This window comes from Rhododendron vialii, chromosome 13a (assembly GCF_030253575.1).
Source record: "Rhododendron vialii isolate Sample 1 chromosome 13a, ASM3025357v1".
Lineage (NCBI taxonomy): Eukaryota > Viridiplantae > Streptophyta > Magnoliopsida > Ericales > Ericaceae > Rhododendron > Rhododendron vialii.
This window is the reverse complement of record NC_080569.1, coordinates 11287458-11304034: the sequence shown is the minus strand read 5'-3', so window position 1 is coordinate 11304034 and position 16577 is coordinate 11287458. Positions and strand designations below refer to the sequence as shown.

Genomic DNA, 16577 nt, shown 5'->3' with positions numbered 1-16577 from the left:
TAAAAGTTTGTGGAGCATTTCTTACTTATGTCGTGTGTGGGTACTTGTTCATCTAGATCGAAATGGGTCATTTTGGTTTTTGATTTTGGAATTTGTAAATTCAAAGCATATGTGATCACTTACTTTCATGATTTTTTTAGTAATTGCACGCGCACACACATTGGGTGTGCCCAAAGTACTCTAGTTATAATTAATATGTTGTGGATTCAGGCTGTTCAAAAAAAAAATAATACGTGTTGTGGATTCAATTTTTTAGAATTGTGCTCAAGATAGCTTTTCTTGAGATTGACTAAAAAACAAACACATGGTTTATAATATCGGACATCATGAAAGTAACCCTCTTGATACTATTTAATTTTACTATAGCTGATGAAACCCGGTCAAATAGGAGGAAAAATATTAATTTGGCTCATTTTGGTGATGCTCGTTGCATCGTATGTTTATTTAATTAAATAAAATAACTTATTAGCACAAATTTGACGTTAATTACTTAGTTTGTATTTTACAAAATGAAAATACTAAGAGCATCTCCAACCATAAGGCGTTGATTTGAAATTTTGACCGTGGAGTTTTTTTAATTCCCCAACCATAAGTTGTTTTATTTTCCCTTCCCAAAAAGAATTCATATTTAATTTGAAGATCTTTTTTGTTATACACTTTTGAAGTATTGATTTTGGAGAGTTTAGTTTTGCGAACAAATTTGTCGTATTAATGTGTGAAACATAAAATTACTTCATTTGTTTTCATTCTTTAGTTTTTTTTGAGAGTCCGTATCACTTTTTAATTGATTATATCTTACAATTTATAATTTTTTAGGTAATTTTGAAAACATCTTTTAAAAGAGTTTATTGAGAACTATCAAACAAGATTTATATTGCATATAAATAGTATTACCAGTTAAAATTATACTTAGTTTTTTATTTGATTGGGACAGAACGAGAGACAAAAAATTCATATTGCATATAAATAGTACTACTACGTATTACCAATTAAAAATTATATTGTACTTAGTTTTTTATTCGATTGAGACGAGAGGAAAAAAAAAGGGGACGGATAGAGTATTATACAAAAGATTAGATGGATCAAGAATATCGTTCTCCTTGAAAACAGAAAAGAATCGGGAATCAAACCAAATGTTGAGCTTCATTCTGCCTAATAAAGAGTAAATTGTCTTAACTCCCCTTCTACTATTACCCACTTTTTAATTGCCCCCCTAAAGTTGAAACTCGGACACTTAACCCATTCATTTACTACATTATGGCAATGAATCCCTTCAGCCATCAAATGGTTAGGGTTGTGGATGGAATATACCATTGGCATAACACATGACCTTGTAATAAGGTATCCTAAAAAAAATTACTCTTCTTCTATGTATGCAACACACACACACACCCCCCCCCCCCCAACACACACACACACACACACACAAGGGCCGGTTCTGCTCATTCAACATTTGGCACAAGTTTCGCATTGAATCTCCATGCAAATGATCGAAGTCGTTCAATTTATTTTAACAAATTTTCCAAGAGTTTGCTTAAAAAAATAACTTATTTGGATATTAGTAAGGGTTTGATCAGTTGATTCCAGTCAAATTTTACAAGATAAAACTGAATGAACCGATAAAGCCCTTACCGATATTTGAATGAGTTGATTTTTTACGTGAACTTTATAAAAATGGGTTTTAAACAAATTAAACGGATCTAATTATTTGTGTAGAACTCTGATTAGTTTTATGTCAAATGTTATGTGAGTGAGATCGGTCTCATATATATATATATACCCCCCCCCCCCCCCCCCCCACACACACACACACACACACACATATTATGATTTTCGTTGCAAGTTTATAACTCTTCTTTCTAAACACCCATCACACTGCCGCTGTCGGTAGCCCCACTATGACTACGCTAATCATTATCAGATTGTAGCGCCCACCCCTACACTTCTCCATCCATTCTCCTTATGGGGCCTTTCTCAATTGCATCCTTGGCATCCCCATTACATTCACATGTGCAATCATAGCCTCTTCCTCTATTGCACACTCCACCCATACCCATATTCTATCCCCCTTACTCTCTCTACTCATTATTTATTTCTTTAATCATTCACTTACCACTAAAATCTCGTATCTAGCCCTAAGTAGACAAATCTCACATTTCAATAGAGCTTTGACGCCAAAATTGCCCCAAATCTTAAGCCTGAATTAAGACCTAATTAATCACCGTTGTCACATACAAAATAGAAGGAGCTGCAACCTTACAACACTTGCATTTAGAAAGAATTGAACATGTAGTTTTTTGTGTTTTCTTAATGGTGTGTAGATATTTGTGGGATTATTTAGGCAAATAAAATCATCGCAAGCGATGGGGCCATGTTGTAGTTCAATGATTTTAAGGATTTTTTTTTCCTCAAACTAGTTCCACTTGACGTCTCTCAAACTTTGTTACAAAAGACAAAAAGCAAAGATAAAAAAGGAGATGCGAGTGAACACATAGAAAGAAAGAAAGGTGCTCAAGTTTCTTAGTGGCTGGCTTTAGGTTTGTGATATGGTTGTGTTGAAAATGGAAGGCTCTGCCTGGTGGTGGAGGTGAACACTAGGGAATGGTTGTTGGTTGTAAGTAAGCCTTGAATGATTGCAATGGGGGTTCTAAGCAAAGATGATGGGTGGATCTGATTAGAAGTAGAATTTCCCTTTACCAACATTTAATACACCTCTGATGTTTATTCTTTCTTAAGGAGGTCAAGTGTTCGAATTCAAACTCCAGGGGGCGAGCAGAAAATAGTGGTAGACGAGAGGGGTTTATTGTAATTTACCCGCATAAAAGTTTTCTTGTAGAGTGGGGCAAAAGAAGCATCTAGAAGGTAAAATAAGGAAACCTAAGCAAAATCCCCTCCTACTTCTAATACAAAAGAAAAACACAAAACCGTACCCAGCCAAGCAATAAATATCCCAATCCCAACCTAGTCCCCATATATCGCTCCGTTCTCTCCGCAATCGTTTTTTTCTGTTTTCATCATCGTCTTCTTCCTCTCAGATCAAACCCACAGAGCAATCGAAGGACGAAGAAGATGTCTCACCCAGCCGAATCCTCCGAATCGTGAGTCCCGATCGACTAGCTCTTCTCTTCTTTGGTTTAACTTTCCGAATCGATCTGAATCTGACATTGTTTTGAAACTTTGAGACGAATTTTATGACAAGGGTTTGGTTCTCTTTTATTTTATTTATTTTCAGTAAAGGAGGGGCTAAGAGGGACTTCTCCACGGCAATCTTGGAGAGGAAGAAATCGCCCAATCGGCTCATCGTCGATGAGGCCGTCAACGACGACAATTCCGTCGTCGCCATGCACCCCAACACCATGGAGAAGCTGCAGCTTTTCCGAGGCGACACGATCCTCATCAAGGTTTGTTTTTTTTCCCTGTTCGTTTTCCATTTGAACGTGTAGTTGAGTTTGCATATCTTGTGAATCGGGTTTTTAGGGTTTGTGGAGAATCGGAGAGGTTCTATTTGTCTGTCTATTTCTCATCAGTGGATGTTATTTATAAGACTTATGAAGTGGGTTTTAAGGGTTTGGAAAGGGTGGGAGAGGTTGGGGTACTTTCCGAATATTCTGGTGATTTATGGAAGCATTGGTTTGGTTTTGTTTTGTTTTTCTTTCGCTCTTCACATTGTTGCTTTAACGGTTTCCGTTTCGTTTGTGTATTGCATCTGATGCATTAATCACCTTGGAAGGAATTGGAGAGGTGGGAATTGAAATTGTTGTTCAGGCTTAGGACATGAATTCATATAGAAGTTCTGGTTTGGTTTTGTGTTCTTTTTAGTTTTGCTTGTGCTTTTCAAATTGTTGCTTTTATGTTCCTCTTGTTTCTGTATTGGGTGTGATCTGCTTGGTAAGCGGAGGTAAGTTGATGCTAGTTGAGTGAGCAGAGAGTGATTATCTTGGAAGCCTTTTGGAATATGTGCTTTTGAAGGTGTATGTAGATGTGGACTGCAAGAATATCGTTATCTTCTCCTTCTCACTCACATGTGCATGTTTAAGTGGGCTGACGCTGATGGAAAGGAAATGTATAAGTTGATTGATTGAATTGAATATCTATCTGAAAGCTAACATATTGATGTTCAGTACTTTGTCCACTCAATCATTAGTATTTTGTCGCAATGGGATAACCTTCGGTCCTCCACTGCTGTTCCAAACTCTATTTTACATCAATAGTGAAAGCTGAAGATGTTTGAATTTATTTTGACGGACAGTGTATGGTAGTGAGTCTGAACAGGTGATGCTTGTATGTATTGAGCTCGCCACTGTAGGAGGATATCTGGGATGAAGTTTAAACTGTATCATGGACCTTGGTTGCTGTTATTAATATCCTATATCCCGATTTTATCCTTTGTGGGTGTGTTGGATGGGGAAGGAAGTCCGATGAATCTCTATTTTCTTTGAGTCTCAGATAATATTGTGTATCTGAAGTAAGCAATTGTTAATTTGAAGCTTTATTCATTGATTCAAGTTAACCAGGTAGCTTTATTCATTGATTCAAGTTAACCAGGTCAGCGGATGCGCTTGGCTATAGTTTTAGGCATGCTTGGAATCTCTAGGTTGGGGTAGAGGACTTCCAATGTGAATGCTGAACATAGTGAGTTAATGATTGATGAGTGGGGAATGATGCCAGGTATAGTGCTTTATATGTCTTGGCCTCAAAGAGGTCCAGTAGTAGAAACTGAACTGTAGTCTGTAGGATAAGCCTGTGACTCTGTGAGGAAAAATAATTTTTTGATTTTTAGGGTTTTATTCTGTCCAAATAGACGGCAATGAAATATTTTAATTGGTGATTGCTTATTCTGCGTAATTTTTAAGTATATTGGTATATTCATGTGATTTTAGGGAAAAAAACGGAAGGACACAGTCTGCATTGCCCTTGCTGATGAAACATGTGAAGAGCCGAAGATCAGAATGAACAAGGTTGTCAGGTCAAACCTGAGGGTTAGGCTTGCTGATGTTGTATCTGTGCACCAGTGCCCAGATGTTAAGTATGGGAAACGTGTCCACATACTGCCACTGGATGATACCATTGAAGGCATCACAGGGGATCTGTTTGATGCCTACCTGAAACGTAAGCTTATGAACCTTGTTTCTACCTTTGCATGTGCACTTACTCTTTTTAGCAGTGTTTGTTGCTTGCTAGTTCGTCTAATGTTTAAGCTGTTTGTTTGGTTTCTTTTTCTTTTGTTGCAATATCATGTGTAAAAAAAAGTTGCCATGCGGTTTTCCTTGATGTTATGTGCGCACCCCCCCCCCCCCCCCCATCCCATAATGTTACTCATCTTTGGGAATCCCAAATCTTTAAGGAGACGTGGCAAAAGATAATTGCAATCATGTTTAAGCGGTTTCAAACACGGCCCCTTCTGTAATCATGTTCAAATACGGTTGAGTTTTGGAAAAATAAAGATTTTATACTTCTGCTTTCAAAGTGGAATGATGATTTGGGACATTCGAAATGGAATGATTAACCAATGATTTTGGACGTAGGAAGAAGTTATTTCTATTGTTGCATGATCTGTTTATACTTTTGCTTTCAAAGTGGAATGATGATTTGGGACATCCGAAATGGAAAGATTAACCAATGATTTTGGACGTAGGAAGAAGTTATTTCTATCGTTGCATGTTGCATGATCTGTCCATCACAGGGGTTGGGTGAGGATGTCGTAATCCGCTTCTGTGTTCATTTCTCGGTTTAATTGCTCCCTTGCACAATAGGTTCTAGAATACGAGGTTGAATCGAACCTTAGGGTGTTTGCGATAGCTGTGGGAGCAGATTTTTAATAGTAGCCTAAGCTTCAACTTTAGATTATAGACTTTAATAGAATCAGGTAAACTTGTTTCTCATAGCTGTGAAATTAAGGTTAATCTGTCTCGAAAGCTGATATGGTTTGTTGTAAAATGCTGGAAATCAGCTTTCATATTACTTAGAATCCAACAACTGATTGGTCGTAGGTCGAATCCTACTTGGGGAGATTTGATTTATTGTGAATTCTTTATTTGGTCCCCAAAGCACCCCATAACAAGCTTCTCCATAATCAAATTTCAGACTATTTTTCAGCTTCTAGTAATCACCTAGAATCTCAAAATCTACATACAGGAATTTTTGACAAATACTGAAAACTGCTTTTTAAAAGCTAAAAAAATTTCAGAATCTAAGCATAAATTTTTTCGTAAACTGGGTCTTAATTACTTAAATTAGTTTCAAGTTTGGGATCTTGTAATTTGACGTGTCATTTGAATTCTCTTTACTTGCTCCTGATGATAGACTTTGATTTATATCAGTTCTCAAATTTGATACGATAGTGATTATATCAATTGTGGATATCTTTTTGCAGCTTATTTTATGGAGGCATACCGCCCAGTGAGGAAAGGAGACAATTTCCTCGTGAGAGGAGGGATGAGGAGTGTAGAATTCAAGGTCATTGAGACTGACCCAGGAGAGTACTGCGTGGTTGCCCCAGACACGGAGATCTTTTGTGAGGGGGAGCCCGTGCGAAGGGAAGATGAGGATAGGTTGGATGAGGTTGGCTATGATGATGTAGGTGGTGTTAGGAAGCAGATGGCTCAGATTCGTGAATTGGTGGAGTTGCCATTACGTCATCCGCAACTTTTCAAATCTATCGGTGTAAAACCACCCAAAGGCATTTTACTATACGGACCCCCTGGCTCCGGGAAGACATTGATAGCCAGGGCTGTCGCTAACGAGACTGGTGCTTTCTTCTTCTGTATAAATGGACCGGAAATTATGTCCAAATTAGCTGGAGAGAGTGAAAGCAATCTTAGAAAGGCGTTTGAGGAGGCTGAGAAAAATGCCCCATCTATCATTTTCATTGATGAGATTGATTCAATTGCTCCAAAGAGAGAGAAGACGAATGGTGAAGTTGAAAGGAGGATTGTTTCGCAGTTGTTGACCCTTATGGATGGACTGAAGTCTCGGGCCCATGTTATTGTGATGGGGGCCACAAATCGTCCGAACAGCATTGATCCTGCTTTGAGAAGGTTTGGTAGGTTTGATAGGGAGATAGACATTGGTGTTCCTGATGAAGTTGGGCGCCTTGAAGTTCTTCGCATTCATACCAAGAACATGAAGCTCTCAGAAGATGTAAACTCAACTCCTATTTGTTGTTTAAGGGTGTTTTTTTTAATGAAGTATGCATTTAGGCTGATTGACAATTACAATTTCTTTTTTTGCAGGTCGACTTGGAAAAAATAGCTAAAGATACTCATGGCTACGTTGGTGCTGATCTCGCTGCTCTTTGCACTGAAGCTGCACTACAGTGCATCAGAGAAAAGATGGATGTCATTGATTTGGAAGATGATTCTATCGACGCTGAGATACTGAATTCCATGGCAGTATCTAATGAGCATTTCCATACTGCTCTTGGAACAAGCAACCCATCTGCTTTGCGTGAAACGGTAACTTTTGTTACAAAAGCAGTGTTCTATAGCATGACCTTGAAGTTTATTGTATTTTTTGGTGAAAATCAGATGTCAATTGGTTTGAAGTTCTAATGATTGCATTTCCGAATAGGTTGTCGAGGTGCCAAATGTCAGCTGGGAGGACGTTGGAGGGCTTGAAAATGTCAAGCGGGAGCTTCAAGAGGTAATAAGAATGCTTGAATTTCATTTGATCTGTATTATTCTGGTCGTATCTTTTCTGCCTGCTTACATCATCTTCTTTTTCTTCCTCCCTCTTCTCCTTTCACAGACTGTGCAATATCCCGTGGAGCATCCCGAGAAGTTCGAGAAATTCGGCATGTCACCTTCAAAAGGAGTTCTTTTCTATGGTCCACCTGGATGTGGGAAAACTTTACTTGCTAAGGCAATTGCTAATGAATGTCAAGCCAATTTCATTAGTATTAAGGGACCTGAACTTCTTACCATGTGGTTTGGTGAGAGTGAAGCCAATGTTCGAGAAATTTTTGACAAGGCTAGACAATCCGCACCTTGTGTCCTCTTCTTTGATGAGCTTGACTCTATTGCTACTCAGGTCATTTTTTAATCTCCTTCAGTTCTTCAGGATTTTTATTTGGATATGTGGAGTTTGTATGAAAGTAAAAACTACTCGCATATTGAGTGGTGGACAATTTCAAAATGGTTTGAGATTCAACAGAAGATTTAATTTTAGAACTTCTGTTGTATGAGCTCCTTAAGTGTTAAATTCCATGTGCTTATGCTTCCACTAGTTTGGCTTCCTGGTTATGACTTAACAGTTGACATTGATCATCGTTGTTTGCAGAGGGGAAGCAGTGTTGGAGATGCAGGTGGCGCGGCTGATCGAGTTCTGAACCAACTCTTGACTGAAATGGATGGCATGTCTGCAAAAAAGACTGTTTTTATAATTGGGGCCACTAACAGGCCCGATATCATTGACCCAGCACTCCTTCGGCCTGGCCGTCTTGATCAGCTAATTTATATTCCTCTGCCAGATGAAGAGTCACGCCTTCAGATTTTCAAGGCATGCCTTAGAAAATCACCTATCTCCAAGGAAGTTGATTTGAGAGCCCTTGCCAAATACACTCAGGGTTTTAGTGGAGCCGATATCACAGAAATATGCCAGCGCTCGTGCAAGTATGCCATTAGAGAGAACATCGAGAAAGTATGTTTATCTTCCCTTTTTTTTTTCCTTTTTCTGTGCGCTTTTAATATATCATTTTTGAAGGATTATGAAGTTATGTATGCTTCTGTGGACTTGCTTCTGCGCACTCATGTGAACTGAGTTGTTGCAGAAGTCTGGGGTAATTGAACCATCAGTAGTCCAATGTCTTCAACATAATGCAAGTCTATCTTGGTCCATTTATACTGGGAACAACAGAAAGGGGAAAATTTGCTGCATAATCTATTATCCATTGATTGTCAATTGTCATACTGTTAGTCATATTTTCGTAGTCATCTACGTTCCTTTGGGTGCCTTAATCTTTTACACACACTCATCCTAGTGTGGTATCAGAATTCCATTTTTAGGGTGTGTTGTGATGCTATTTCCCTTTGATATTTAAGACTATTTACAAACTGTTGCAATTTTGGATGATAAAGTTTGCTCTGGAACAGTGTTTGGTTGGCCAGTGTTATCTGGTCCTTGACCAAACTTTTTGTAGGGGAAGTAACTGAATTAAGTTTAAATGTTGAGAGCTTTAGGGTGGGGTTTGGGACTTGGGATGCTCTGAGGGGTGCATATTTTCTAGGTTGGCCTTCAGCTTAATGATTTGGACCATCTTATTTAGGATTGCATGCTAGAGGTCCTGCCAACTTCAGACTACTTGTGATAATTGGCCATTACTGATACTCTGATCATCGTTGTTATTAGCATGCTTTTGGCCACATGAGATGGGGTGCGGTGTTTTTGTCCCTTTTGGTTTTTAGAGATAGTTGACCAAGGTTTTGTTCAATATTGCAGGACATAGAGAAGGAGCGGAGAAGGGGGGAGAATCCTGACTCCATGGACGAGGATGTTGACGACGAGGTGGCAGAGATTAAGGCTGCCCATTTCGAGGAGTCGATGAAATACGCCCGTAGGAGTGTGAGCGATGCTGACATACGCAAATACCAGGCCTTTGCCCAGACCTTGCAGCAGTCTCGTGGTTTTGGATCTGAATTCAGGTTTTCCGAGACAGCAGGAACTGGAGGAGCTTCTGGAACTGACCCCTTTGCGACTTCTGCTGCTGGGGCCGACGAAGATGACCTTTATGGTTAGGATATATCCTGCTCTTATTTATTCAAGGATGGTTTAATGTCTTGCTTTGTTCGCTACTCATGGATGGTGCATGGAGCGGACAATCACTTTATCGAAGACGTTTATATTAATTGGGGGGTGGTTCTGGCTGAACTTTCTGTTTCCAGCTTCACTTGTATTTTGTTATTTGATGGTAATACTAGTATTATTTATGGATGGATGGATTCTTTACTGTGTTTGTCATGTCATGGGATTTTTTAGCCTGAGAACACGACTCCAGACATTATTGCATCCGGAGTCCTTTGATGTACACAAGTTTACATGCATCGAACGGCTCCGGACGCAATCGCAATCGTATCTGGAGTTGTGTTTTAAAGTTGTGTTTGTAGACTTTATGGAGATTTTATGGGCTGTTCTGCTCCAGGATACGCGTGTGGTGTGTGGTCTCGACCAAATTAGATTTGAATGTCATGGTATTCATAGCCTGAGATTTGAACAGAAAATTGCAACGAGAGCATATTTTATAGTATTGTACGATCTCATTTCATTGGTCATGTATGGCGTGTGCCCACGTTGAGTCTAGGAGGGTATTTTTCCTTTTTAAGAAACGAAGTAATCATTGATTTTAGGTAGAGGTGGCAAATGGACGAATTTGTGTTAAATTAGAGAAGTTGTGAGTGAATTGGATCTTTAATGGGTCATTGATCTATTTAGACTCATTAATTATAAATCTAATTATGGGTCATTGATCTATCCGCTCTGGCCATTAATCCAATTATATACTATATGCTAAAATTTAAAATACTAAAATACTTCTCTCTCTCTCACCCAGGCCATGGAAGCTTCTCTCTCTAACCTAGGCCATTAAAGCTACTCTCTCTCTCTCTCTCTCCAAATATATCTCTCAAGAAACCCACTCCTTCACTCTCTTCCAAATATAGGCCAAGAGAAATTGTAAAAACATGTTTCGGATAGAAGCCTATGGAGCTTCAAAACTCTTGAGGAGCCCACAGATCACTCACGTCAGGCCTAGAACCGGCGGGCTGCATTTTTTGTTAAAAATGTGAGAGAAGGCAACAAATCTTTAGATCTTTAGGCAAATTAAGTTGTGGACACATGTATTTGATAGTGATTCCGAGGATAATATATGTAGTTGGGGAGTTTACAGACACGAAGTGGGTACAAACACGAAGTAGGTTAGGATCAAAGAGTGAGAGAATACAAGACAGGATATATTAGGAAGACACTGGCTTTCATTAACTTGAACTAACTTGCCTTTACAACGGGGAGAATCCCCCTTTTATAGGCATAAAAGGGTCATCTGCTTACATCATAGAACAGTATGTAAGTACAACCATTATTACAAGTTACTATTACTAGTCCATCTACGTAGGACTTTTTCTACCTATGACTACTTTTACATTTATTACTTTACAGACCTATGACTACTTTTACATTTATTACTTTACAGACTTTCACCCCTCTCCGGAAAGAGGACAATACTACCACACTTTATATTACAGTACATACCAATAATATGATACAACAACAAACAGTAAACACCAATAATTTTCAACCTTGTCACTCTGGATCATCTGAACTACTTTCTTCATCCCTGTCAGTCAAGTAATACTGTTCCAAAAGATGGCGGATATTTTGGCGCCATTCTTCCGGATAAGTATCATTGAATTTCCAGTTTGCAGATTCATAATGGAGGAGAGATGAGGGAACGTCTGCAGGTGTCAATCCATTGAGTGAACACATTGTTTGAGTCATGACTAGATAATTTTCGCTGTGGATCTCAATACTCGGGGACTCTTGATATGCTGAAAGGAATATAGTGTGATACTCCTTTCTCCAAGTAATAGAACCATCAGGATTAGGAAGACATCTGTTGTTGCGAGTTGTCCAAAAAGCAAATTGGAGGTCTTCGTCTGGACCTGTGGTGACTTGTCTGACCTTCTGTTGCCAGTAGGGTATGTTGCCAAAGAGCAGAAGAAATTTCAAAAAGAAATCTTCTGGAAGTTGAACTTGATTGAACGCCGCATGAGCAAGATAAACCAAGACTGCTGATTTATTAAAACAGACACTTATAGTATAAACATCGACTAAATACCATAAGAGGAGAGACTTCTTTTTTGAAATTAAAGACATTATGGTAAGACACTTCAAACTGGGTGAGAAAAGGATAGACATGGTGAAAAGGTAGACCTTTTATGGGACCTTCATCAAGACCATACTTGAAAATACAGAGATGTTGAAGGTTTTGACACATTTGGACACATCTAAAAAGAAGGGTTAACTCTAAACGATGACACTGAAGGTGGACAGGGAGATTGACTGGGTGGAAACAGGAAATCATGGGAAAAGAACCAGGAACAAAGAAATGTGGTTTTGTTTTTGAAAACTGGTTGATTTCTTTTTTGAGCTTTGATAAAAAATCAGGGAGGACATTTGTTTTTCCTTTTATGTGAACAGCATCAAAGCTCCAATTGGAAAACCAATTTGCCCATCTGAGTAACTGTGCCTTTGGAAGGTGCTTCTGTTTGAACTTGAGCATACTGGGGAAACTCATCATATCAGTCTCAATCAGGAAATGATGACCGATTAGATGAAATTCAAACTTCTCAATGCTCCTTTTGATTGCCAGAATTTCTTTGTAAGTAGAGTGGTAATGAAGTTCTGCTGGAGAGAATGCACCACTCTTGTATCCACAAATTCTGCGCTTTTGATCTGTATTTTCATCCAAAAGAATTGCTCCCCAATATAGATCAGAGGCATCTGTTTGAAGGACTCTCTTTCCATCTGAAGGTATGGTTAATGGAGGAAGAGTTTTGGTTAGGGCTTTGAGGTCTTTTACAGTTTTGGTACAAAGGGTTGACCAAGGAGGAGGGGTTTTCTTTAGTAGAGCTGAGAGAGGAGTTCGGTATTGGGCCAGGTTGGGAATAAAATCAGCCATATAGTTAACAATTCCAAGGACCTGTTGGACTTGTTTGACTGTGAGATTTTCATCTGAAAAATGATCAAGTTGGGAGGCTATATGAGGCTGGAGGGTATATTGACCTTTAGAGATATGCATCCCTAAAAAATCAATTTCTGGTTGGGCAAGAAGCATTTTTTTCTCTGAAAGCATGATACCATGGGTTTGGACTAGGGAATGGAAAATTTGTAGTAAGACAACATGAGACTCAATATCTGGGGAAAAAAGTAGGATATCATCTATATAGACAAGGGCTGAGGATAGAATTGGAGCAAATACCCGAATCATGGCCTTTTGAAATAAGGATGGAGCTGTTTTCAATCCAAAAGGCATGACTGACCACTGAAAGTGGTGGTCTGGAATGCAAAAATCAGTTTTAGGGCGATCATCTGGATGGACGCCCAGCAGCCAAAAACCTGCTTTTAGGTCAAACTTTGAGAAAATTTGAGCTTTAGGCAAGTTTGCAAAAAGAACACTTCTTTGACAAAGAGAGAATTTGTTATCCTGCAAAAAATGATTAAGAGGCTGGTAGTTGATAACCAGGCGAAGCTTTCCTCTTATCTGCTCTGTTCTTTTGTTCACATAAAATGCTTCACATGCCCACTGAGAGGTTGTGGTCTCAATCAAACCTTCTGATTGAAGTTGCTGGAGCTCCTGCAGAGCAAGCTGATAATGATTTGGGTTCATTCCATGATGGAAAGCTTTGGTGGGGTTGATGTCTTCATTTTTCTTAAAGGGAAGAAAAATGAAGAAATCTGAATTTTTTCAAAGTGGATTGGAGCATTTGGTGAGGAACTGGGAATGGGATTCAGCACAGGAAGTTTGGATTATGGCTTCTTTGATGGTGGAGAAATTTTCTAGAGAAAAGAGATTTGGTTGGGTGGTCCAGGGTAACAAGTAGTTTTTGTATTTCAAACCTTTTTTGAGCCAGGAAACTTTGCTGAGATTTTGGAGAATATCAAAGCCTAACAATAAATCTTTTCTTGGGAGATCAGAACCATAGACTTGGTGTTTTATGGTGTATCCTGGGAAAAGTTGGATGATAATAGGCTTACTGATCAAAGTGATGACAAAAGTTTCTCCATTAGCTGCTGTAAAGGGCCTGAAACAAGACTGCCAGTAAAACCTGGGAAGGATTGCTGGGTTGAGAATGGAGGCTGCTGCACCAGTATCAAAGAAGGCGATGATTGGTATGGGTTTCTCATATTTTCCAAGCAAAATTTTGACCTTGGCTAAAGGCTGAGCCAGCATGATGTTGGAAAACCCAATTGTTTGGACTTCATGGGGGAATGAGTCAGGATCATCAGAAGAGTCACCTGATTCTGAGGAATCGTCTGAATCACCAAAAGTGAATGCAAGGACTGCTTCATCTGTTGCTTCATTGTCGATAGAAAAAAGAGACTCGACATCAGCATCGTCAAGATCATCATCAATGAGAGACAAAGAGCTCACCATTTTGTCTCTTGCTGCCTTATTTGGACACTGTTTTGCATAGTGCCATTTCTTTCCGCATATGTAACAGTGATCAGACTTTCGCTGCACTCTGAATTTTTTCTTCTTGAAAAATTTCCATTTTTTCCGGCGTGAGAACCTGCCAGATTTTGGAAACTTTGAAAACTTGCCAGGAGATTGGAACTTCCATTTCTGAAAGTGTTTGGACTTCCGGTATGAAGGACGGCAAGTACACTTCTTGTCTTTGCACTTTATGGATAAGTCTGGTCGGTCACATGCTTTGCCAAGAAGTTTTTCCTGTTCTTCAAGAGTTCTGAGGAATTTCTGGTGATTGCACAATTTTTCCAAGGCAATCAAAGAATGCTGGTAAATACCACCAAGAGATGTTGCATTCAATGTCAATTCTTTTGTCTGAAGTAACCTTGTCGTCTCATTTCCCAATGGTTCAGGAAGGGAATTGAGAAAGGCTTGCTTGAGATTGACATCATCCATGCCGTTGAGAAGATAAAATCTCTGAGACATGCGGTCATAATGAATCTTGAGATCTTTCCTTTTGAATGAACAACACTTCATGCTGAGATATTCCTCTCGAACAAACTCTTTTGTGTTGTTGTGGTCACCAAGAAACTCAATATGCAAGACTGAGATGAATTGATCAAGGGTTGGCAATTGTTTAAGTTGTAGCTGTCGGTACTCACCCAGAGCTAAGTACCATTGACGTAGACGGCCAAGAAATTTTGCTGTACACTTAGTAATAACATCATTGAGTGTAGCATTAGGAGAGAGCATAGCAGCAGTGCACCAAGCATGAATTTCATAAAGTTTATCCAACCATTTTGATGGGGAAATGTTATCAAAGGAGAAACCTTGGGCATGGATATTGGAATGTGAGAAGGAATCAAAGGTTGGGATTTCTGGAGGTGGAGGTGTATTAAACTCAGGACCTCTTCAATGATGGGATCTTCAACATTTTCCTCTGGGTTTTCAGGGTTCATCATGAAAACATGAGGAATTGGCATAGAGTTTGCGGATTCAGTATCTGAATCAAACTCAATAGTTGGTTCAGGAGATGGAGCTTCAGGCATACTGGCTAAGGTATGTAGGAAGGTGGAGATCGGATTTTTAGCAGGGCTAGATGTTGGTTGGACCATTAACTGGGGTGACTTGGAGTTTGGGTCAGATGGTTTGGAGGGAGTAGAGGTCGATGTAGATGGTGGAGACGGAATTGTTGGAGGCTGGATAGGTTTTATCTGGGGCTTTGGGAAAGGAAGTTTTGGTGGAGATGGTCTTTTTGGTGGAGGAAGAAAAGCTGATGAGCTCCCAAAGATATTGGACTCACCAAATCTTGAAGTAGGATTTATAGGTAAGGGTTGAGACATTTGAGGATACCCAAACAAACATTCTTGAGAGTAAGAAGGGAACATGTCAAATGGGCTTTTTTGCTGAGAATACTGCTGAGCTTGAAGTGAGTGAAGCTGGTTTTTGAAGTGTTTCATTTCAGCATCCTTTTGAGAAAAAGCTGCTGAAAATGCTTGGTTGGTATAGGCCATCTGGAAAAGCTCCTGGTGAACATTTTGAATTTTCTGCTGCAGATCTCTGATAAGAAGTTCCAAGGTGGATAATTTCTTATGAACAACATTCTCCAAATTTTGCTGGGAGTTAGCAATTCTCTGAAGAATTTTGTTCTGAGCCAGAGAATTTGCTGACTGCCAATTTATTGCTGCTTCTGCTGCTGAAACGGCTTTGGTACTACCATCAGGGAGAATGATAGTAGAGTCTGGAATTTTATGCCGATGGGTCGTCCTTTCTTGGGAATTATGAAATTCCAAAGGAGGAAAATCTGCTTCTGTCCAGGAGGGGGATGAGGTGAACATGAAACATCCACTCGGTTATTCGATGAACCATCATCAGATGGAGGTTGAGGAGGAGGTGGAGATTTACAAGAAGTGGGAGGTGACGAAGGACATATGGGACATGGTTCTTCAAAGTCCTCATCATCTTCTAGGAGACTATCTTCTAGACACTCATCACAATTACAGGCATCAAAATAACAATGACTTGTTTCTGGATTTTTGAAATAGAAGACTGGAAGGCCACTGGGATCAAAATATTTAATTGGAGGACCAGGCCTAGAACCATCCACAAACATGTTAATTCTTGAAGAAAAAATAACAGGATGGATTGAAGATGAGGCAGAGGTTTCTTTTGGAAAAGTGATTTCCACAGTACCATCAAGTTTGGTGATGAAAGTTGGGTTGGATATTTGGACAGGTATGGGCTTGTTTTGATTTTTTTCATAAGCTGTAACCCAAGATTCTGGGAGAAGCTTGAGAAGCTCAGGACAGAAAATTTGTCGTGGTACATGGACACAAGAAGCTTGGAGGTGCGTTTATAGTGAGGAAAAGGGCTTCATCTGTGGAGGAAGGTAAGGACA

General features: G+C 39.3%; 1 protein-coding gene and 1 long non-coding RNA gene across 2 annotated transcripts; both read left to right on the top strand.

The window, feature by feature from the left end:
• The first annotated feature begins 2862 nt into the window (after window positions 1-2862).
• On the top strand, window positions 2863-9942 carry LOC131314943 (cell division control protein 48 homolog E). The gene is made up of 9 exons (XM_058343921.1): window positions 2863-3098; window positions 3233-3401; window positions 4881-5109; window positions 6374-7140; window positions 7233-7454; window positions 7570-7641; window positions 7747-8028; window positions 8278-8637; window positions 9436-9942. The coding sequence occupies exons 1-9, from the start codon at window positions 3070-3072 to the stop codon at window positions 9730-9732; spliced, it is 2427 nt and encodes an 808-aa protein (XP_058199904.1). The 5' UTR covers window positions 2863-3069; the 3' UTR covers window positions 9733-9942.
• Window positions 3410-4762, top strand: LOC131314947 (uncharacterized). Its single transcript, XR_009196542.1, has 2 exons — window positions 3410-4514; window positions 4546-4762. It is a non-coding gene; the product is annotated as an uncharacterized LOC131314947 (long non-coding RNA).
• Window positions 9943-16577: the final 6635 nt, after the last annotated feature.

What these genes read in the sequence shown, in the direction of transcription:
- LOC131314943 (XM_058343921.1), top strand. Translation starts at nt 3,070, where the DNA reads ATGTCTCACCCAGCCGAATCCTCCGAATC. An exon ending in GTTTGATGCCTACCTGAAAC is followed by an intron (nt 5,110 to 6,373) that starts GTAAGCTTATGA and finishes ATCTTTTTGCAG; the next exon opens with CTTATTTTATGGAGGCATAC. An exon ending in TCAAGCGGGAGCTTCAAGAG is followed by an intron (nt 7,642 to 7,746) that starts GTAATAAGAATG and finishes CTCCTTTCACAG; the next exon opens with ACTGTGCAATATCCCGTGGA.